The 24,564-nt window shown below is 40.5% G+C and overlaps 1 protein-coding gene and 1 long non-coding RNA gene across 2 annotated transcripts in view; one reads left to right on the top strand and one right to left on the bottom strand.

Moving 5' to 3' along the window:
* LOC113600248 (uncharacterized) overlaps positions 1-18,769 on the bottom strand; it is a 69,580-nt gene extending 50,811 nt beyond the window's left edge. The window contains exon 1 of the long non-coding RNA XR_008292345.1: positions 18,564-18,769. This is a non-coding gene — a long non-coding RNA (uncharacterized LOC113600248). The remainder of the gene's footprint in view (positions 1-18,563) is intronic.
* Positions 18,160-24,564, top strand: part of PIK3AP1 (phosphoinositide-3-kinase adaptor protein 1) — a 116,728-nt gene continuing 110,323 nt past the window's right edge. Inside the window, exon 1 of the mRNA XM_027062733.2 lies at positions 18,160-18,318. Within this exon, the coding sequence (XP_026918534.1) occupies positions 18,306-18,318 (13 nt within the window). The 5' untranslated portion in view covers positions 18,160-18,305. The remainder of the gene's footprint in view (positions 18,319-24,564) is intronic.

The raw sequence follows: 24,564 nt of genomic DNA, 5'->3' as shown, positions 1-24,564 counted from the left end.
CAGAAGTCTTTTCTGCATTTGCCGATAGAATGAGCTCCCTTTTAAAAAATATTGTTTCTTATAATAACATTAATACTTTTTTCTTTAATCAGAAGAATTAAAAGAAGAGCAGTCATCTATAATCTTACCTCCACATATTTGGATATATTTCCTTTCAGGCTCTTTTTTTGTGAATATATTGATCAATCATATATTTACATATGTATATTTTTGGTGAGCTGTGTGCCCAATGTGGAGCTTAAACTCATGACCCTGAGATCAAGAGTCTCATCTTTTGCTGACCAAGCCAGCCAAGTGCCCCTGCTACAAATATATTTTAGATATATTTACAAATAATAATAGTTAACTATCATTATTGTTTAATATTTCTTGAATGCTTACCAAAGCAAAGCATTGCTCTTAACCCTTTGCGGATATTGAAGCATGCAATTTTCATAATAACCCTATAAGCTAGAAGCATTATTATCCTTATTTAACCATAAAAGAAACTGAGGAAGAGAGAAGTAAAGAAATTTGTTCAAAGTCACACATTAGTAGGTAGGGAACTGGAATTCAAACCTAGATCTGACTGTGGAGTCTACATTTTTAGACAATATATACACTGTATTATATATATATATATATATATATATATGGTTTTGTGTTAAGGTCTTTCATTAAATATTATGTTGTATTTCCCACAACATTAAAAATAATTTACTTGACATGAAGTTTTTGTTTAGAATCAAGTAGAAGAAATTGTCTGATTTAGTTTAAACTTAACGGTTTATTTGGTATATCTGTATATTAATTATATATTACATAATATATCAATATTTCAAAGTGTTCAAAAAAGAAACCTTATTGCCCAAGAGCTCCACCCCATGAGTTAAAGCAAACAAACATATCTTAACAAATATAAAAGAACAGAAGTCATATAAAGTATGATGTCAGATCACAGTGGGATTAAACTAGAACCAATAATTTGGAATTTTGGAAAATCCCAAAATATTTGGAGATTAAACACACACTTTTAAATAATACATGGGTCAAAAAGAAGTCTCTAGAGAAATTTTAAAAAATATTTTGAATTAAATGAAAATAAAAATATAACATCAATGAAACAGTGTTTAGAGAGAAATATATATAGCATTATATGCATATTAGAAAAGAAAGATCTAGAGGGTGGCTCAGTGGTTAAGTGTCCAACTCTTGGTTCTGGCTCAAGTCATGATCTCATGATTTGTGGGTTTGAGCCCCGCATGGGATTCTCTGTCTCCGTCTCTCTCTGCCCCTCCCCTGTTTTCTCTCTCTCTCTCAAAATAAATAAATAAACATTAAAAAAAAAGAAAGATGTAGAATCAGTAATATAAACTTTCCACTTTAGGAAACTAGACAAAGAAGAGGAATATAAGCCTAAATCAAGCAGAAGGAAATAAATAATAATTGGAGCAGAAATAAATGAAACTGAAAATAGGAAACCAATAAATAAAAGTCAATGAGAACAAAAACTGTTTTTTTGAAAAAAAGAAATAAAAAATAACAAACCTCTTGTCAGGCTAACAGAGAAAAAAAAAGAAGATACAAATAACTAATATCAGAAATGAAATAAGAGTCATCTCTACTGAACATGAAAAGGATAATAAAACAGTATTATGAACAAACTCTATGCCCACAAAATTGATAGCCTAGATGAAATGAACTAATTTCTTGAAAGATGCAAACTACTAAAACTCACAAAAGGAGAAACAGATAACCTGAATAGGCCTCTATCTTTTAAAGAAATTGAATCAATAATCAGTAACATTCCAAAACAGAAAGCACCAGGATCAGATGGGCTTACTGGTGATTTCTACCAAACATTTCTAGAAGAAATGATACCAATTCTCTAGAATCTCTTCCAGAAAATAGAAACGGAGGAAACACTTCTTGACTCATTCTGTGAGGCCAGCATTACCCTAATACCAGGACCAGATAAATACACTACAAGAAGGGAAAACCCAGGACCAATTTCACTCATGAAAATCTATGCAAAAATCCTCAACAAATGTTAGCAAATAAAATGCCACAATATATAAAAAGAATTATACACCACAACCAAATGGGTTTTATTCCAGGTATTACAAGGCTATTTCAATATTCAAAAATCAATTAATGTAATCCATCTCATCAACAGGTAAAGAAGAAAAACCATATGATCATATCAATTGGTGCAGAAAAAGCATCTGACAAAATCCAATACCAATTCATTCTAAAAATTTTCAGCAAACCAAGACTAGAACAGAACTTCCTCCGCTTGATAAAGAACACCCACAAAAACTTACAGCTACAATTCTTTTTTGAGAGAGAGAGGATGCAAATGAACAAGGAGCAGAGAGAGAGTGGGAGAGGGAGGGAGAGAGGGAGAGAGAGAGAGAGACATGCGGGGCTTACCTGAGGTGGGGCTCATGTTTTTACCTGAAGCAGGGCTCAAGCTCACCCAAAGCGGCGCTTGAGCTCACCTGATGTGGGACTCAAACTCGGGAACTGTGAGATCATGACCTGAGCCAAAGTCTGATGGTTAACTAACTGAGCCACCCAGGTGCCCTAGAATCATTCTTAATGGTGGGAAAATAGGTGCTTTCTCTCTATGATTGGGAACAAGGCAAGGATGTCTACTCTCACCACTGCTATTCAAAATTGTACTGGAGGGGTGCCTGGCTGGCTCAGTAGAGCATGAGTCAGCAGAGCATGAGACTCTTAAACTCGAGGGTTGTGAGTTTGAGCCCCATGGTCGGTGTAGAGATTACTTAAAATAAAGTCTTAAAACAAAAACAAAATTGTACTGGAAGTCCTAGCTAATACAAAAAGACAAGAAAATGAAATAAAAGGATTACAGTTTGGCAAGGAAGAGATAAAACTGTTTTTGCTCACAGATGACAAGATTGTCTATATAGAAAACCACAAGGAACTGACCAAAACAAACCTTCCCAGGACTAGCAAGCTATGATGGCATGATTGCAAAATAACAAGTTTAATATCCAAAAGTCTACGGCTTTCCCAAACAGCAGCAATGAACAAATGAATTTGAAATAAAAAAAAATAATACCATTTACATTAGGACTAGAAAAAAAAGAGAAATACTTATATATTTCTAGCAAAATATAAACAGAATCTATATGAAGAAAACTACAAAACTCTAATGAAATCAAAGATCTAAATAATTGGAGAAATATTCTATGTTCATGGATAGAAAGACTCAATATTGTTAAATATCAATTCTTGCCAACTTGATCTAAAGATTTGATTTAATCTCAATCTAAATCCCAGGAGGTTATTTTGTATATTATCAACAAAGTGATCCTAAAGTTTATATAGAAAGGCAAGAGACCCTAAACAGTCATCTTGATGCTGAAGAAGAACAAAATTGGAGGTCTGACATGACAACTTTAAGACTTGCTATAAAACTACAGTAATCAAGACAGTATAGTATTGACAAAATATAAAATAAAAAAAAATAAAGAGATCAGTGAAACAGAATAGAGCCCAGATATAAACCCACACAAATATAGTTACTGATCTTTTTGACAAAAGAGACAAGGCAAGTCAATGGAGAAAGGATAGTCTTTTCAACAAATGGTGCTGGAAAACTGGACATCTATATGCCAATAAATAAATAAATAAATAAATGAAAAGAAAGACAGGAAAAAAAGAATTTAGACAGAGATCTTATACCTTTTACAGAAATTAATTCAAAAGGAATCATAGACCTAACTGTAAAACATAAAAATATAAAATTTCTAGACAATAATATAGAAGAAAATCTAGGTCACCATGGGTTTGGCTCTTAATTTTAGATACAACACCAAAAACACAACCAATGAAAGAAAAAATTGATCAGTGGGCTTTATTAAAATAAGAAATTTAATTTCTGTGAAAGACAATATTCAGAGAATAAAAATACAAGCCATAGAATGGGAGAAAATATTTGCAAAACACATGTCTGATAAAGACCTTGAATACAAAATAAACAAAGAACTCTTAAAGCCCAACAATAAGAGAACAAACAACCCAGTTAAAAAGTGAGCAAAATGTCTTAACAGACACCTCACCAAATAACATATACAGATGGCAAATAAATATATGAAAATATATTCAACATCGTGTATCATTAGGGAACTGCAAATTAAAACAACAATGAAATACTGCTTCAAAACTATGAGAATGTCTAAAATCTAAAACACCGATAACACCAAATGCTGGGGAGGATACAGAACAATAGGCACTCTCATTCACTGCTGATAGGAATGCAAAATGGTACAGCCACTTGGAGGCAGTTTCTTACAAAACTTTCCTAGTCTGAAAAGGCTGCATACTACATGACATTTGGGAAAAACCAAATGATTGAGATCGTAAAAAGAATAGTGGCTACCAGGAGTTCAGGGGTGTTGGGGCGGTATGAATAAGTGAAGCATAGTGGATTTTCAGTGTGGTGAAATGATTCTATATGATGTTGTGATGGTGGACACATGATAGTATGTATTTGTCAAAACCCATAGAAATGTACAATACAGAGAACCTTAATGTAAACTATGGACTTTAGTCAATAGTAATATATCACCATTGGCCAACTAATTATAACAAATGCACCACGCTAATGCAAGATGTTAATGATAGAGGAAACTGTATATAGGAAGGGGGTATATGCAAACTCTCTGTACTGTTTGATTTTTCTAGATATCTAAAACTGTTCTAAAAATAAAGTCTATTAATTAAAAAACATAAATGCCTGAGAGTAACAAAAACAAATTAAAAAAATGGGGAGGAGGAAGGGCTTATCTTACTAGATGTAGCTGAGACAAATCAGGTTCACACACAATATCCAGCAACTAAAAGACTTCATTTCTCTGCTTCCCTTACAATTTTAGTATATGTGCTACCGAAGCAAGCACTGTCTCCTTCCCTTACAGATAAAGATGTAAATAAACTTTTTAGTTGTGACTTCCAGAAAAGTGTCAGACAGCTGGCATGTGCCCTTCTGGCCCCTCCCCACTCTGTTTGCTTCCTGCCTGGATAAAGGGATATATGGCTGGAACTTCAGCAACCATCTTAGAGCACAAGGAGGTTCTGACTGAGGTTGAAAGCCACTGAGAAGAATGGCTAGGCAGAATAATGAAGGTGCTTGGGTTTTTAGTGATTTTTTTAAAAAGTGGATTTATTTATTTTGAAAGAGAGAGGCAGAGAGAGAATCCCCAGCAGGGCCCGAACCCACGAACCATGAGACCATGGCCTGAGGTGAAACCAAGAATCTGAAGCTTAACCGACTGAGCCACTCAGGTGCCCTAAAGAAGCCCGGGTTCATGGTGCTACTATGCTACCCGCTACATAATACTATGCTACTATGCTGGCCGCTTTATACCAGACTTCTTCTACGGGATAGAAATAAATCTATTTCTTATTTAAGTTTCTGTTGTTTGTTTTCCATGTTTAGATATCCAATAGCTAAACACAATTTCTACCTTGTACACCAGATAATAAAACTTACTGTAATTCTATTATGATAAAACCATATGTATAGCATAGGTATAAACAATACAAATAGAATAATAATAATAATAAAGAGTCCAGAAACAAATTCAAACAAGGACTTAATATAAATAAAGATGACATTTAATTTAGAGGGAGAAAGATGGTTTACTTAATATATGGTGTTGGCAGAACTGACTATCCATCTGGAAGAAAATATGATGATACTTCTACTCCACATCATATGCAAAAATAAACTCCAGATGGACTCTAAGTCTAAATGTGAAAAATAAAAAAATATTAGATACAAATGTAAGGAATTATTTATAAAATCATAAAGTAAAGAAGACTTTCTGATGTGAAAGATAAAACTTAGAAACCCTAAGGGTCAGCACCTAAAATAATAGTCACATCATCTCTTAAAAATGAACACATTTTTTTGTATAGCAAAAGAAACTATAAACAAAGTCAAAAGACTAAATACTTAAAATATACATGATAAAGGATGAATGTTGCTAATGTACCTTAGCTCCTACAAACCAAAAAAAAAGACAAGCCAATTAAAATTTGACAAAGCATATCCATAGGTACTTCCAGAAAAAAAGATATAAATCATGAATGATATGAAAGATTCTTAACCTCACTGGTATTCAAGAAAATGCAAATTAGCACAATAAAAGTATAGCATTTTGATCCATCAGATTAGCAAAAATAAAAAATATTGGTAAGACTAGCCATATGAGCATGGAATGTGAATTTCTACAGCATCTCTGTAAAGTATTATAATAATATGTATTAAAAATGCACCTATTGGGGTGCCTGGGTGGCTCAGTCGGTTATGCGTCCGACTTCAGCTCGGGTCACGATTTCACCGTTTGTGGGTTCCAGCCCTGCGTCGGGCTCTGTGCTGACAGCTCGGAGCCTGGAGCCTGCTTCAGATTCTGTGTCTCCCTCTCTCTCTGCCCCTTCCCCGCTCATGCTCTGTCTCTCTCTGTCTCAAAAATAAATAAAAACATTAAAAAAAAATGCACCTATTCCTCAATCCAGAAATACTACTTTTTGTAATGTATTCTACAGAAAGAATAATACCAGTATATAAAGAAATATATTCAAGAAAATTTACTATAGCAGACTATAGATGCCCCTAATCTGAAGAAAAAGAGCTTAATGTGACCGTCCATCATCAGAGGACAGTTGATATATTAGGTGCTATAGAGGATTATGCAACTTAAAACACATGAGTTAGATACATACATGCATTGACCGAGACACATGTCTGGACCAATGGACTTTTTTAGTTCTTAAATGTCCACTTGAGGACTCTAGTGTTTTATCTGTTATATAAGAAGTAACCCATGGAAAATTGAGCTAAATGGCACCATATTTCTGATTTATTCCTGTGTGGTTTTAGCATTCCTTACAGAGTGGTACCTCAGGCAACTGTCCAACTGATCTATCTTTTTATTGGGCTCGAGACGCTACAATGGAGGACTAGCTTCTGTGGGACCAACCTTCCTACAGGTAGCAGATAAGCTCTGGGCAAAACAAACAGAAACAAGTAGCTAAAGGCACGAGAGAGCAACAAAAACCAGATAGACATTGGATGGAGAGTCAACGTGTAGAAGGAAACAGCTCTGGGTTTCTCAGTTTTAGACCTTTTTGCTAGAGGGCAGGCCCCAGTTTTGCCCTGTGAGGTAGATCATGTACAGTCCAGCCATCTTGAAGAATCAAAGGATACAGCAGCTGGAAAATGAGGAGGGTTATCTCAAAAAGGAGAGAGCAAGAGTCCAAACTCTGCCCAAACCTCTGCTAATTCCTGAACTGTACTTGTGCAGGGCAGACTCCCAGCAGCCCAGCTAAGGCAAACAGAACTGGACAGAGAATTTTGCCACTGCCCATCACAAGGGCATTTGAGTCCAATCAAAATAATTGCCTGCTTTAGAAAAACATTTTTCAGGTTCAGTTGGTAAAGCGACCCACTCTTGATTTCTGCTCAGGTTGTGATCCCAGGGTCGTGAGATCAAGTCCCTCATTGGGCTCCACACTGAATGTGGAGACTGCTTGGGATTCTTTCTCTCTCCCTTGCTCTGCCCCTCCCCCACTTGTTCATGCTCTCTTTCTCTCTCTCTCAAAATAAGTAAATAAACTTTAAAAAATAAAAGAAAAACATTTTTCAGAGACAAAGTAGAATCCATAGTCTCTATAAGTATTATTTACAGTGACTAGGGTACAATCCAATATTATGAGGCATATGAAAGAATGGGAAAATGGGATCCATATCAAGAGAAAAGGCATTCAGTCAAAACTTACCCCAAAGATATACTACATGTTGGGATTAGCAGATAAGAGTTTTAAAACAGCTATTATAGCTATACTCAAGGATGTAAAGTATATACTCAAAGTGAACAACAAAATAAGAACTATACTCAAAATGAACAACAAAATAAGAACTATCAGCAAAGAAATAGAAATGTTGATAAAGAACCAAATGGAAATTCTAGAACTGAAAAATTCCCTGATAGGGCTTGAAAGCATTTTGGAGATGACAGCAGAAAGGGTCAGCGAACTTGACTATAGATCAATAGAAATGATCTGATTTGAAGAATAGAAACAAAAAGACCAAAAAAAAAAAAAAAAAACCCAAACCAAACAAAAACAAAACAAAACAAAAAAACGAACAGAGATTCAAGGATCTGGGGGAGAATACCAAAAGGTCTAACACATGTGTTAAGAGCATCCTGAAGAGAGGTGAAAGACCATGGTGCAGAAAAATATTTAAAGAAATAATGGCCAGAATTTCCTCAAATCTGTGAAATACATAAGATTACAGACTTGGGAAGCTTAGTTGACTTCAAGCAGAATAAATACAAACAAGACTACATCTGAACTTATACTGTTGAAACTAAAGATAAAGAGAAAATATTGCAAGTAGTCAGGAAAAAAAATGATATATTATATACAAGAGTAATAATTTGAATGCCCACTGACCATCAGAAAAAAATGGAGGCCAGAGTCAATAGAAAAATATCATTAAAGTTCTGTAAGAAAAAAAAGTCAACTTAGGTTTCTATATCCAGTAAAAACATTCTTTAAGAATGAAAGTTAAGTAAGGACGCCTGGGTGGCTCGGTTGGTTAAGCCTCGGACTTTGTCTCAGATCATGATCACTCGGTTCACGAGTTTGAGCCCTGCAATAGGCTCTGTGCTGACAGCTCAGAGCCTGGAGCCTGCTTTGGATTCTGTGTCTCCCTCTTTCTCTACCCCTCCCCTACTTGTGCTCTGTGTCTCTTTCTGTCTTAAAATAAATACATAAACATTGAAAAAAAATTTAAAAAAATAAAAAAAGAATGAAAGTTAAATAAATATATTTTAATTAAACAAAAACTTAGAACATTTGTTGCCAGCCAACATGCACTACAAGAGATACAAGAAGAAGTTCATCAAGATGGAAGGAATTGACATTAGATTAGAATTCAGTCTTCAGGACGGACAAAAGAGCATCAGAAATGGAGAATATATGTAAATACAAAAGACTATTTTCCCTCTTAATTTCTTTAAAGTAATATTTATTAAGATAATGTTTGATGCAAAAATTATTAACATTGTCTTGTGAATGTTCGTATCAAGAATTTGTAGACGTTATACATACAACAACTATAGCATAAAGTAAGGGGTTGAGGGGACAGTAAATGGTTCCAAATGATGGCAAATTTCTCACATTTTAGGAGAAGCAGTAAAATATTAACTCGAAGTAAACTGTAAAAAATTAAGAATGTATATTTTAATCCCTAGAATGATAACAAAAAGTTAACTCAAAAAAGGTTGAGCTAAATAGCAAATAAACAAATATGGAATTCTTAAATATATCCAATTAATGAAGGTAGTCAGGAAAGGAGGTATAGAAAACTAAAATACAGAAGGGACAAATAACAAATAAATAGTAAAATGTTAGACCTAAATCTATCCATAGTAATTATTACATTGAGTGTAAATAGATTAAATACTCCAATTGAAAGTCATAGATTGCCAGAATCGATAAAAACAAAAAACAAAAAAAGAACAAGAACAACAAAAAAAAACAAAAACAAAAAACTTAACTATGTGCTGTTTACTTTGGAGATAAAAGTGAAGTATTAAGATGCAGGTAGGTTGAAAGTAACCTGCTATGTAAACAGTAAGCATACGAATGATAAGATGGCTATATTAGCATTAGATAAAGTAAATGTTAAGCAAAGAGAATTACCATAAATAGATACAAGTATTTACAGAGTATTTACTAGAGATAAAAAAGCTTAATTCATCAGAAAGATATAATAGTCTAAATGTGTATGTGCCTAATAGTACCTAATAATGGAAGTTCAGAAACATGAAAGAAAAATGGACAGAATTAAAGGAAGAATTAGAAAATTTCCCAACCACACTCAGATATTTGAACATGCATCTCTCAGCAATTGATAAAACTAGACAAAAATTAGTAAAGAGGTAGAAGATCAGAAAAACACTGTCATCGTGAGCTAATTGACAATCTATCCAACAACTGCAGAATACATATTCTTTTCAAATCATATTGTACGTTCACCAAGATAGATTATAGATTCATAAAATGAATCTCAATAAATTAGAAAAGTTGAAGTCAGATAGAGTCTGTTTTCTGACCATAATGGAATTAAGTTAGAAATCGGTAACAGTAAGGCATGTATTTGTTAAAAACCCAAATATTTGGAGATTGACTCACTTTTAAATAACCCATGGCTCAAACAAGAAATCGCAGGGGACATTAGAAAATATTTTGAACTAAGTTATAATGAAAATACAAGATATCAAAACTGGGAAGATGCAATTAAAGCATTGAATTAGGGGAAACTCATAGCTTTAAATTTTTTTTTTTTTTTTTACGTTTTATTTATTGTTGAGACAGAGAGAGACAGAGCATGAACGGGGGAGGGGCAGAGAGAGAGGGAGACACAGAATCGGAAGCAGGCTCCAGGCTCTGAGCCATCAGCCCAGAGCCCGACGCGGGGCTCGAACCCACGGACCGCGAGATCGTGACCTGAGCTGAAGTCGGACACTCAACCGACTGAGCCACCCAGGCACCCCTAAATTTTTATATTAGAAAAGATAGAAGGATATTGAAACACTAGGAATGTCACATGCTTAAAAAACATCTTTCCCAAAATGTACTGGCATAATTTTATGGAATAGGGATTCCAAAAAATTGTACTAAATATAATTTCTTCCTGTAAAAATAAATAAATTAATTAAATAAATTAAAAAAAGAAAAGAAAAGATGAGAGGAATAAAATCAATCACCAAACTTTCAACCTTAGGGAGCTAGATAAGAGCAAAGCGAACCCAAAGTAAGTAGAAAGAAGAAAATAATGTTGAGCAGAAAGCAACAAAGTCAAAAACAAACAATAGAAAAATTAACCAAAAGCTGGTTCTTTGGAAAAACCAATGAAATTTAACAAACATCTATCTAGAGTCAGAGAGAGTAAGAGAAAGAGAAGACACAAATTTCAAGTATCAGGAATAAAAGAGAGGCTATCATTACAAATCCTCCAGGCTTTAAAAGGATTATAGGGAATATAGTAAACTACTTCATATCAGTAAAATTTTAAAACTTAGATTAAGTGGACGAATCACCTGAAAAGCACAACTTACCTATACTGGTAGAGATAAAGTATAAAATCTAAATAACCCTATACTATTGAGGAAATTGATATTGGATAGTTTTAATGGTTAATTCCATCAGACACTTATCAGAAAGAAATAATACCAATCTTTATTAGAAAATAAAAAAATGAATACTCCCAAACATGTTTTATGAGGCCATATTAACCCTGACACCAAAAACTAACAAAACATACTACAAAAAAAGAAAAAAAACTACAGACTAATATCCATCTTTAACGCAGATGCAAAATTCCTTAACAAAATGTTAGTAAGTTGGCAACATATAAAAAGGATGATACATCATGATCAAATGGGGCTTATCCTAGGCATCCAAGATTGGTTTAACCTTTTAGGAGTTTATGATAGATTTATGGGAAAGAACTACCAAGTTAAAGCATCAGATCAAGGAAAGACTCTACATTTGTTTTTTTTGTTGTTGTTTTTTTTTGTTTTTTTTACTGGTAGTGGAAAATGCAAGTGGTCAGATATAGCTTTAAAAAACAATAACAAAACAAAACAAAACAAAAAAACCAAAATCCCTCCAGACTAGGAATTAAGACTGGAATTCTAGTCCTGGTATTGCCTCCAATTCAATGTATAATGTTAGAAAGGTCACTTTGCCTCTCTTGGCCTTAGTTGACACACGTGTCCAATAATGACCTCTCAGGGTCTTTCCCAACTGTTACACTCTGAGTCTATGAGGCCAAGTCCTAAAATTTTTATCACAGCTGCCTAGACTTTCTGCTTCAGCACCTCAGAAGGCAGAAGTAGAAAATGTGCAAGACATGCTTTCATGCACAGATGAAGGCACCATCTGCACGTGGCTTGAAGTACTGAGGGTTCAAGGGTGACTCCTCCCCACCTTGAAAGCACCATGTGTCCTCAAGAGGTACTTTAGAAAATATTTTTTTAATGTTTATTTGTTTTTGAGAGAGAGAGAGAGACAGAGAGACAGAGGGAGAGACAGAGAGAGAGAGAGAGAGAGAGAGAGAGAGAGAGAGAGAGAGGGAATGAGTGGGGGAGGGGCAGAGAAAGAGGGAGACAGAATCCAAAGCAGACTCCAGGCTCTGAGCTGTCAGCACAGAGCCCGACTTGGGGCTTGAACTCATGAACCGTGAGACCATGACCCGAGCCTAAGTCAGACACTTAACTGACCAAGCCACCCAGGCGTCCCAGAAGGTATTTTTAATGAACTCTCTGAAAGCATCCACTGTGTCATGGTGCTATGGACCTTGGAATTTGAACTCTGACTGAACTGGGTTTGGACTCCAGTTCTGCTACCTGCTGAATGATTCTGGAAAAATTACCCAACATCTCTGAATCTCAGCTTCTTCATCTGCAAAGTGGGGATAATACCTGTTATGTAGAGTTTTTGCAAGGATTAATTGCGAGAGCATTAGGAAGTTGGTGGATTATGGTCAGTGCTCAATAAATACTAACTTCCGTGCACGTATCAGTAAAGAATTTGGTTTGGTTACATACGGCAGGACATGTAAATAATCATGTCTCAAATAAGACAGAGATGTATGTGTTTCTCTTTCATGTAAAAGAGTTCAGGGGGGTGAAACCTGGGGCTTGTTGGGTGTTCCACGGTCAGTTAGAGAACCAGATTGCTCATCTTTCTGCCCCACTGTCCTTAGCACATGGCTTCTGTTCACACAGTCACCTCAGAATCTAAGAGGACTGTTGGGTCTCGTCATCCCGTTCACTTTCTTGGCAGGAACTAAAAGAAGAGGAGAAAGGCAAAAGGGAAAACTAAAAAGAGAGGGTGAAAGACTTAAACATTCTATAAAGAACCTCTCTGGACAATGACTTCCGTTTACAACTTACTGAATTCCTCCTGGTTACAAGAGAGGCTGGGGAATGGAACCTTGCTGCCCCAAATGAAATTAGGATACTGTTACTAAGAAACAAGGGGAGGAATGGGTGGACAACCAGCAATCTTTATGACACTGCTTTTTCTTGTCACTAAGATTAATTTTGGGTTGGGGGTCATGGAACCAGCACAGAAGAGCTGACATAGCTTTTGGATCGTAACCTATGGCAAAAGAGGTAGCTTTTTTGTAACAAGTAGATTTGAATTAAAAATCTAGTTTTGGGGGACCTGGGTGGCTCAGTCGGTTAAGCGTCCGACTTCAGCTCAGGTCATGATCTCGCGGTCTGTGAGTTCGAGCCCCAAGTCAGGCTCTGTGCTGACAGCTCAGAGCCTGGAGCCTGTTTCAGATTCTGTGTCTCCCTCTCTCTCTGACCCTCCCCCATTCATGCTCTGTCTCTCTCTGTCTCAAAAATAAATAAACGTTAAAAAAAAATTGAAAAAAAAAGACGGGAAAAAAAATCTCGTTTTGATGCTTATTAACCAAGTGACCATGGGTCAGGTGAATTACCTTATTGGAACCTCAGTTTCTTCCCCTGTAAAGTGGGATGATACTAATATGGTTACCTCACTGGCTTGAGGTAAAGATTCATGAAAGCTGAGTAAGTGACAGCACTTGGAGTAGAGTTAGCCACCCAGCAGATTCCCAAGAATATTTTGTTTCTAAGAACTTGAGATTCAAGGAGCCTTTGCTCAAAGTGGCCTGGTGAGGGGCCCTTGGGCTATGGCATAGGGAGTGGCCATTTTGGTGACTAGGGAAGGAGACCTCTCTCTTGAAGAGGGTAGGCTTCTAGGTTTTGTCTGCAAAGCTACCTATTCCTAAAAAGCTACCAATGTCCTCAGGCAGTCTTTACTGGGTCCACTGGGCTGGGCTGAAACTGTCTTGAGCAGGTAGAAATGACAGCAGTCTTTATAAATCCAGGGTGTTGGCAAGGCTAAACCAGGCACCTGGTACCCTGGAACTCTTTCTCCCTGTCCCCACCTGTGATGGCCTACCAGCCCGTCCCATGTAATTCAGTCTTCACATACTCCACCCTACATGTACGAATGTGCACAGTCTCTCAGAACTCTTGAACAAAGCAAGGAATGAGCCCCTCAGATGAGGGTTGTGGGACCCTGGGCAGGTCGCTTTAGCTGTGTGATCAGTGTCTTTATCTGTAAAATGGGCAGGTTGGCCTTGATGATTTAAAAATAAGCAATGCTTGTTGAACACCTGCTGTGTGCTGGAGCCTGTGTTAGGAGCTGGAAATGCAGTGGAGTCAGAGACACGGCCTGCTCCCAAAGGGCTGAAGGTCTGATGAGACACAGACAGGGAAGGGGACAGGGAAGTAGGGGATGCCAGGGGAACTCCAACGAGGGGCCTTTCCTGATGCTTGTGGTTCATGAGCACAAGGTACTCCTGGCAGAGCAGGGGGAACTCACAGGTAACAGAGTAACAGAGCTCTTGCCCTGCCCACCTGCAACTGGAGGTGATGCCAACACAGGCCAGTGACTTGTGTGGCTCTTAGATCACAGCAGGGCCTGCTTCAAGCGTTTACCACATAATCTAGTAGGCAGAAACATGGACTCCGTAGTCAGGCTGTTTGGGTTCAGAACTCAGCTCTGCAATGTACTAGCTGTGTGTCGTGGGCAAAGATAGTTAACCTTCTATTCTATAAAATGGGTATACTATTAGCATCTTCCTCATAGGATAGTTAAGAGAATTAAGGGGAATTAAAAGTATCTGCTGCAGGGGCGCCTGGGTGACTCAGTTTGTTAAACGTCCGACTTCGGCTCAGGTCATGATCTCACGGTTCGTGGGTTCGAGCCCTGTGTTGGGCTCTGTGCTGACAGCTCAGAGCCTGCCTCGAATTCTGTGTGTCCCTCTCTCTGCCCCTCCCCTGCTTGTGCTCTCTCTCTCTCTCTCTCAAAGAATAAATAAACATTAAAAAAAGCACCTGCTGCAGTATACTCCTCCATCTCTACCTTCTGTCCTAGTAAGTGGGTCTTGACAACCAAAGAAAAAGACTCTGGTCCTTAGGCCTGAGAGATTATGAAATAACATCTTGAAGATGTAAGAGTCAGGGATTTCTTCCCCACTCCTCATCCTTCTGTTCTTTAGATAACATATATTCATCTCTCTGGCCTCTCCTATTTACCAAGCCAACAAGAGGGTGGGGTGGCAGTCATGTGTGGGTTCTCCATTCTGGCTAGAAGCCATCTGTGAGCCATCCCGTGCTGGAGACGCTGACTGCACAGCTTGCCCCGAGAGCCAACACATAGGGACAGAGTGAGGCCTTCCAGAGGGGCAACTGCCCTCCCCTCCACATTCTGTAAAAACTGTCAAATGGAGATGTAAAAACAGATACCACTTCCTCCAACTCAACCCCACCTGCTCTACAGAGAAACCGGGTAGAATTGCCAGTATCGGGGACTAGCACCTTGAGGGAATGTTGGCCTCTAAGTCCCCTTCCCAGCCAAATTCCAGAGGCCTGTGTTGGGTAGCAGTGGGAGTGTTCAGAGTTTGGACTACTGACCCAGCACTGGAGACCTTACCCACAACTGATGGATGCCCTCTAAGAGTCATAAGAACCATAGAAGTATTCCTTCAGTTCAAAGTTCTGCAGATTCTCTTGGTTAGGAAGCAGAAAAGGGCTTTCACTCCCTAACATCTGGACCTGGAAGGAGGACCATACCTTTGGATAGTAGGGCTGTCAGAGGAAATGACCTCAGATGGACAAATATACCCTCAGTAGGAATGAGTCCAAAGAGAAATATAGACTAGCTGGGTCCCTAGGCTCGCGAAGAGTGAAGGAATGTTCAGAACAGGTACACAGGGTTCAGGTGAGGTTCTCCAGAGAGAACCATAGAGCCCTACCTAGCATTTTCTGAGCTGGAATGCCCTCACTGTGCACATGAGGAACCAGGGGACTTTGGAGATCTTTACATTAGACCTCATTTTCCCAGACTCCTCACAGCGATCCACACTGTTGACAACCTTCTCCTTAAATCCTCTTCCTTGGCCTCTTGCTTATTCTGGCCTGCCTTTTATCCCACCTCTAGTTACTCTGGTCTCCTGTGGTCCCAGAGCATGGCTCTCACCCCAAGTTCTGCCCTTGAGGCCAGGCTCTTGCTCTTTATCCTCTCTCCCCCATCCACTCACGCACCTTCAGCTCCATGGGTATTTGACATCCTGGCTAGTCCTAGGCACTCATCTCTCCTGCAATGACAGAGCCTCTAGGACATCCCATGGGCACATCAACCTCAACATTTCCAAACTTCAGCTCACCGTTTTCCTTACTCTGATGGCTTTTATTATTATATACAGCCTATTTTTGACATCTTATATTCCCCCTCCCCCAAGTTCAGTGATTTTCAGTGCCTGAAAATTCCCTTCTATCCTTGGGCCTCAAATTTAAGGCTTTCCTGGCCGTATTCAGTAATTCACTCATTCAAATACTTGCTGAGCATATTAATATTCTCTGTGCCAGAGTTGGCTCCAAGTGCTAGAGGTTCCATGGTGAAAAAGACAGACTTGGATTCTGCCTCTGAGGGGCTTATAGTTCAATGGTGGAGACACAAACTAACATAAGTAGTTGCAGAAAAATAGCTATATAATTTCTACAAAAGAACAGTACAGGGCTGTGACAGTGCATGATGGGAGGTGGGGGTAAGGGGAGGAGGTGCAGCTAACCTGATCTGGAGGCCAAAAGGTCCTGAACATGGGGAACAGGTTGTGAGGCTTAGCAGGTTTGGAGCTCATTTCCTCTTTCAGAATTTCAGGCCTGTGGTAGGCTGAGTAATTAGTATTAAGAATTTCTTAATTAATATTAAGAAAATATTAAGGTATTTTAAGTGTCTCTTAAAAAAGCGAGATTTTCCTGGATTATCTGGGTGGGATCAATGTCCTTAAAGTGGAAAAGGGAGGTCAGAGAGTCAGAGAGAGATGTGATATTCTAAGCTGGCTCAAAGAGAGGTTATGTTTCTGGTTCTGAGGATAGAGGAAGGGAGCCATGAGCCAAGGAATGTGGGTAGACTCTGGAAGTCGAAAAAGGCAAAGAAATGGATCTCTTCTAGAGCCTCTAGAAAGGAACCCAGCCCTGCTGATAACTTTGATTTTAGCCCAGCGGGACTTCTGTTGGACTTCTGAAATCCAGAGCAGGAAGATAATAAATTTGTGTTATTTTAAGCCACTAAGTTTGTGGTAATTTGTTATGGCAGCAGTAAAAAATTATAATTATAGGCCTCAGCCCTATTTCCATTCCTAAATCCATTTCATTTATTTCCACCTATACTTGAGTCCTATCTTTCCTTCATCTCCGCTCTCTGGATATGTCTTCTAGACTCTGCATTTTTGAGGACTCCAAGGGCACAGAACTCCAAGGGTTCAGATCAATTATAGAAGCAGGCAAAGGGAGGAGAGCAAAGAGCAGCAAGTGAGTGCAGGGGTGAATGGAGAGCTCTAGCTCTGGACTCAGGCCTGCTGGAACCTCGGGGAGCATTGACTCCCTGTGGGCATCCACTCAAGGCCTTTGGCTTGTTTCTTCAGCTCAGACATTAACAGAGCCATAGGTGCCATCTCAAAGCCATGAAAGGCAGTAACTGCATCATGCATTTACCATAGGAGATAATCATGAATGCTTATGTGCCATCAGGAGACCAGGTCCAAGGAATTACAGAAAAGTCACTGAAGGGTAATCAAGGGCAACGCCAAGCACCCAGGGCCAGGTGCCAGGGAAGGTGCTTCTTCCCCTTCCTGCGCCCTCCCCTTTCCTGCCCTGGTAGCAGCTCAGGGAGAAAGCCCCAGGGGATGGGGAGATGGCTTGGCCAGCTGTGCTGAGATACACCCCCGCCCAAGGTCACTGAGGCAGGTCAACCTTCCCCTCTCCCCCCGCTGCCCCCAACACTCTCTTCAGCTGGGGCTGCCCTTTGGTGGCCGGCGGGCTGGTTTCGCCGCGAGTGGGGCGCACGTGGCGCGACGCCCCCTACCTCCTGGGGACACAGCAGCGAGGGCCGCGCGGGTAGCAGGCCCACGGCCCGGCCAGTGTGGGGTGGGGGTTCTCACTTCCCCTCCCCAACGGCCGCGGGTGCAGGTGCCGCGCGGGCCGTGCCCCGCAGGCGGGGCGGGCCCTGTGGACACGCCCCCGCGACCGGCCCTCCCAGCCGGTGTGGAGGAAGCTCCAGAGCGGCGGCTGGTGCTGCGCCGAGCCGGCGCCCCTGCCGCCCCGCGCCCCGGGACGCCGCCCGGCCCGGCCCCGCGCACGCAGCGAGCGGGGCAGGTGAGCTGCGCCCGCGCCATGGCAGCCTCAGGTGCGTAGGCAGGCCCGGGCCCTTCTCCCGAGCCTCCCCGCTGGCTGGCCGTCTCGCCCCCCCACAGCTGTCCGAGCGCCACCCGGCTCCCGGCTCTGCTACGTCGGTGCGGGACTGTGTGCTTCCTGCTCTTTCCCGCGTGCTTTCTGCTCTTTCCCGCTTCCCCGGCGCAAACCTCGCGTCCTGGCTTTCCCACATCCCCCTTCCCGGCCTGTCGCGCGATTCTCTTCAGTCCCCATCTGCACCTCTCCTGTCTCCCGTCTTCTAAGTCTCCGTTTCTCCCGCCGTCACTGGCTCTAGTTGCTTCTGAGGGTCGTTTGCCCGGCTCTTGCAGTTGTGTGAACCGGCGTCCAGTAGAAACAAGCCGCGTTGTCTGCGCCTGGGAAATGCTTCTCTGAGGGCCGCACTGGACCAATAGGGGGCGCTCAGGCTGTCCCTGGTGGGCGCTGTGTGATTGAAGGTGGCTTGGGCCACTTGCCCTTCCTAGGCTTTTGTTTTTCATCTGGAATTTTGATAGGAATCTAGAAACAACATTCTTTTGGCTTTACTTTTCTTGTGTTTTTGCAGAACTTTGGGGAATGGGGAAGAGTGGAGGCCACTGGGTAATCTACCCATCGAAAGGTGGCAGGAGTCATTTTCCATTAGTTTTGGGTTCTTCTGTCATTCATGGGTGTATACACTTGTCAATGCTAGCCTCTGATATCCAGGACCAACCACATAGTGATGATAAGAATAAAGATGACTAAAAAAAAAAAAAAAGAATAAAGATGACTAAGGAGCACTTACTATGCACTGTAATGGTTATTGTGCCCCTAAGTGTGTTCTCAGTGGTGACCAGGACAGCCGAGTCTCTGCTCTCAGGGAGTTTACAGTCTTGCACAGGAAATCAGTAAGTTAACAGGGAATTACTAAATGAGAAGACTAGAGTTGCCGTGTTGGCAAATAGGTTTACTTGTATTTTCTTAGACCACTTTGTCATGTTTTAGTAGAGATAACATGTATAAACAGGATGTAAACGCCCCTTGAAAACTAAAATCTAGTCAGCAGGAGAAGACACTGTTCTTGAAGGATGTGGGCAGATGCTTGAATGAAGAGCCAGCTCTCCCCATATCCCCTGAGGTTCAGCCTTCTAATTGATGGTGTTTTGGAAGCAGGAGAGAAGGCCAATGGTAACAGTTTTATTAGATTGGTAATATAAGCTCATTCTTTAAAGGGAATGGGAAAGCAGTTAGCTTTTAGCCTTCTGGCTCTCAACTGGGGCTCTGGAGGTTAGAAGAAGCTGTATTGTGGTAATAGTGAGGTCATAGTCCACAGTTATATAGGAAAGCTGAAGCAGTTATCTAGAGGAAATTCATTCATTCAGCTCATATTTGTTGCATGCCTATGGTTTCTAGGCACCTTCTAGGTGTCAGGTGTATATTCAATACTCAAAATTGGCATAAGTCATTTTCCCATGGAGCTTATGGAATGCTGGGGAAAGGCAGGCAATGTGCTTAATAAGGAAAGCACATGATATGATTAAGAGCAATGGGAAAACAGTAGAGGGGGTACTCTACCCTCTACTGTTGGGTTTATAATTTTAAATGAGGTAGCCAGGTTAGGCCTTATGGAGAAAGGGACATTTGAGCAAAGATCTGAAAGGAGGGGTCATGTGGGGGAAGAGTGCTCCATTCAGAGGAACAATAGATGGGGGTATATGGTGTATTTAAGGAACAGAGAGCAAGTGGTGGAATAGGTGGGTGATTGGGGAGAAGTAGGAGATGAGGTCGGTGAAACTCCCACCTCCTGCCGTGGCTGAGAACAGGCCCTAGGCTGTTAAGTCCAAGAAGCAGCAAAGTGAGAGAACCTTTGGACAGAGGAGACAGAGCAAATCTTTTTCCAGTGTCCTATGTGTATGATTCCAGTTGGGCATGGCCAAAGGGGCTAGAAGATGGGGACTGTAACCCAGTGGCCAAACCTGGGGCTATTTATGGGCTCTGTAGTGGCTTCTGCAGACATCTGTGATGGTTAGGGCTTCAGACTCTCTTGCTGTCAGCACACTCTGTGGTGAGACCCACTTTAGGTTCTGTAAGTAGGAGTTGGGCCTCTGGGGTGGGTCCCTGGGGCTCTCTGAGGTCTGGAGGTACAAGGGTCCATGGTGGTAGTGAGACCGACTACCTCTTGCCAAACTACTATAGGGTCTGGAGTCATCTAGGGCACTCTTCCATATGGTCTTCTGCTTCTTGTCCTCTTCCTCCCTCTCCGTCTCCTCTTCCCCTCCTCCTCCTCCTTTTTATTTTAAACAGTTTTATTCAGATATAATTCACATACCATACAATTTTCCCATTTAAAGTATCCAGTTAAAAACAAAACAAACAAAAAGTATACAGTTCAGTGGTTTTTTTAGTATCTATACAGATCTGTGCAAGCATCACTATGGTCAATTTTAGAACATTTTCATCACCTCAAAAAGAAACCCATTTTGAGAAATGAGTGAAGGAGGTACAGATTATGAAATAGAAATTTTAAAAAAGGGAGAAAGAAACTCTGTATGCTTTAGCTATCACCCTCCCACTCCCTCCTCCTGCCCAGCCCTATGTTTTATCTTCTGTCTCTATAGATTTCCATGCTCAGGACTTCTGTATGAATGGGATCATATAGTGTGTCATCTTTTGTGTTTTCTTTCATATAACGTAATGTTTTCAAGGTTCATCCAAGTTGTAGCATGTCTCAGCATGACATTCCTTTTGAAGGCTGAATTGTGTGGTCTTTTAAAATTTCCTTCTACTTGGTTGATGGGGGGTGGGAGGGAAGGGAGGGTGGGTGATGGGTATTGAGGAGGGCACCTTTTGGGATGAGCACTGGGTGTTGTATGGAAACCAGTTTGACAATAAATTTCATATATTGAAAAAAAATTTCCTTCTACTAAAGGGTAAGCATTAGTATTTTATTTTATTTTATAATTTTTTTAATACATTTTTTTTAATGTTTGAGAGAGAGAGAGGGAGCAGGGAGGGACAGAGAGAAAGGGAGACACAGAATCTGAAGTAGGCTCCAGGTTCTGAGCTGTCAGTACAGAGCTCAACGCGGAGCTGGAAATCTCGAACCGTGAGACCATGACCTGAGCTGAAGTCAGACACTTAACCAACTGAGCCACCCAGGTGCCCCAGGATTTTATTTTTTGAAAGACATCTTTGCTTGCTGAAATCAAGGAGAATCTTGGCTCCCTGGTTTTGAAAGAGCTTGAGAAGCAAGATAAAATAAAATGGAATGAGCCTACCCTGGAATATCTCTATGCTCCTGATGGCATCTCTTGCATTTACACATGAGAGAGAGGAGACACAGAGGTCATAAGTGACTTTCCAAAGTGACCAAGTCTGTGGCTGAGTGAAGACCAGATTCCTTTCCTCCATGTGCCAGCCTCCAGATATTTGAAGAAAGCTTGCATACCTTTTCCTGCTCTTTTTCTCTGAGGTTTCTCTCATCTCCAGACTTTTCTACTACCTCTAGACTTAGAAGATAAGAGGGTTTGAAGGTACCTTTAATTTTTTGTGATCTTAATTCTCATCTGATTCTTGAGGTCCCTTAATATTCCTGTCAAGTCTCTGAACTTGAAACCTTTAGAGTCTGGAAGCTCCTCACATGAATCATTATCTAGATCCCTCCTTATCCTAGTCATCTTCCTAGTTCACATCCCTCTTCAGTATGGTGCTTATTAAGACAGATGAACAGGGAACCAGAATCACCTATAGACTAAAATGGTCTGGACTGGTAATTTGAAAAGCTCCCTGGCACTTCCTCCCTGTTCTTTTCTCAGGTGGATTCTGAATCTTTCTAAGGAACCTCTCTTTCAGTCACTGTATTTCTTTTGCTTTTTAAAAAAATATCTTCTTAAAGTTTATTTATTTTGAGACAGACAGCAACAGTGCAAGTGGGGGGAGGGGCAGAGAGACAGAGAGAGAGAGAGAGAGAGGGGGAGAGAGAGAGAGAGAGAGAGAGAGAGAGAGAATCCCAAGCAGGCTTTGCGCTGTCAGTGCAGAGCCCAACGTGGCGTGCAAACCCACAAAACCACAAGATCATGACCTGAGCCAAAACCAGGAGTCAGACGCTTAACTGACTGAGCCACCCAGGCACCCCTGTTTAGGATTTATGGACTCCTGTTGGACCATGTATTTAATTTCTCATAATAAACAAACAAAACTGAAAGAATTGATTTGGCACATGTGAGGAAGTGATCTACGGTTACAGGAAGGGAATTATCCTTGAAGAAAAGGCTGTTCCCCATACAAGAGAGAGTTGCTGATGAAGCGTTTGGTCCTGTGTTGTTATTTAGCACATTGTGGAGGAACTTTAACTTCCACTTTGGAACTTTTTTAGAATTTCCCCAGCTTCAGTTTCTGTAGCAGAGCAAAATTTAAGAAGGCGATAGATTTCATTGTCCTCATTTACATTGAGGCAAAATTTGCTTAGACGTCGTATACCCGTCTCAAGTCACACCATAAGTGGGTGACCAAGTAGGCTGTGATATTAATGAGTCTGAAACACTAACCACTTCCTTTTCAAGTACTTTTGCTCAGAGGAGTGTGTGTGTGTGTGTGTGTGTGTGTGTGTGCGCGTGCTCACGCACGCGCGTGCAGGGTGGGGGTGGGGGGGTTGCCAAATGTAACACCAGAATCCCAGGGATGAGATATTTTCTGTATGTTTTCCTTATAGAAGAGCTTAACCCCCTTAAGTACTTTTTAAATTTAATTTGTATTTAAAAATCTTTATTTTAAAAGTTTTGGATTTATTGAAAAACTGTGAAGATAGTAGAGTTCTCATATACTCCTCACCCAGTTTCCCTGATTATTAATATTTACACTTTCCTTAATGACTAGAGGTCTATTAATGCCCAGTAGATACTGCGTTGTGCTGTTAACAGAGGAGCAGGTGACGGTGAGGCAGAATCCAGGGTGTAAAGTATACTCGCTCCCTCAGTGACCCCAGAACTTGTCATTTGAAAGTGTTGGTTTGCTTTGGATCGCTGTCTCCTCATAGAAGTGGCGCACATTGCTCATGGGCACGGGGTCAAGGGATTATAAGAAGGGCTGCTTTCCTGCTAAGTCAGTCAGCGCTCCAAGAGCTGAGTTGCCATCGAAAGAGTACTTATTATGTTCTCAGAAGTTCTCTTCTCTCTTGCTTATTTCCTTACCATCTATTGGAAACATCACCAGTGGCTTCATCGCTAATGTATGAGACCACAGCCAGCCCTGTCTGAGATCTTATTCTCCTTCTAGCCCATTTGTAAAAATTGTTGACATGATATTTGCTAGTGTATTTGTCTGCATGGGTGGGGGGGTATTAGTGGCTACTGCTTTTTACTTTTGCACTTTTTTTTTTAAATGTATTTTTTAATGTTTATTTTTGAGGAAGAAAGACAGAGCATGAGCTGGGGAGGGGCGGAGAGAGAGGGAGACACAGAATCTGAAGCAGGCTCCAGGCTCTGAGTTGTCAGCACAGAGCCCAACGCAGGGCTCAAACTCACGAACCGTGAGATCATTACCTGAGCTGAAGTCAGATGCTCAACCAACTGAGCCACCCAGGCACCCCTACATTTAGAAGAACATTTACCTCAGAGGAGAAATCAATCATGTAGAAAAGAGGGGTGGAAAGAAGGTAAAAGTATTATGATGCCTTAAATCTACTTTTCTCAGGGTGAGCTCCATAGTTCTGGCGCTTTGCCAATATTATCCCTTCCATAGTCCTGAAATTATTTCTCCATTGAGGTACAAAGAACTATGTTACACAGGAAAAAAAAAAAAAAAGATCAATCAGCAAAGATTTCATTTTATGGAAGGCTGTCACCCTGCCTTCTATACATTAAAATTTTGTGTTTAATCTTCTTGAGCTTTGGGACCAGTGGAAGCATGCCTAAGATGGACGGTTTTATTCACAGTTGGGGAAATAGACGATGCTCAGAACTGAGTCTTCTGTAGAGCCATAAAGGTCCATGGTGTTGTCAGAATTGCTGACTGCACCCCCCCCCTTTTTTTTCCATGTTGTCTTCTAAACTGACTTCTTTTAAAATTTGCACACCTCCCCTTCAATAGTACTCCTTGACTGATCAATGTGCTCCTATTGCGAGTCTGTTGGGTTTTAGGTTAGCAATGGATTAGGGCTCCAGAAAAGCAGACGCTCCAAAAAGAAACTACAAACTTTTTTTGATTTGTTACTTTAAAAATTTTGGTAGCATTATCCTGGGGGAAATGAGAACAGTGTTGGGTTAGT

Source organism: Acinonyx jubatus, chromosome D2, assembly GCF_027475565.1.
Source record: "Acinonyx jubatus isolate Ajub_Pintada_27869175 chromosome D2, VMU_Ajub_asm_v1.0, whole genome shotgun sequence".
Classification (NCBI taxonomy): domain Eukaryota; kingdom Metazoa; phylum Chordata; class Mammalia; order Carnivora; family Felidae; genus Acinonyx; species Acinonyx jubatus.
This window is presented reverse-complemented; position numbering and strand designations above follow the sequence as displayed.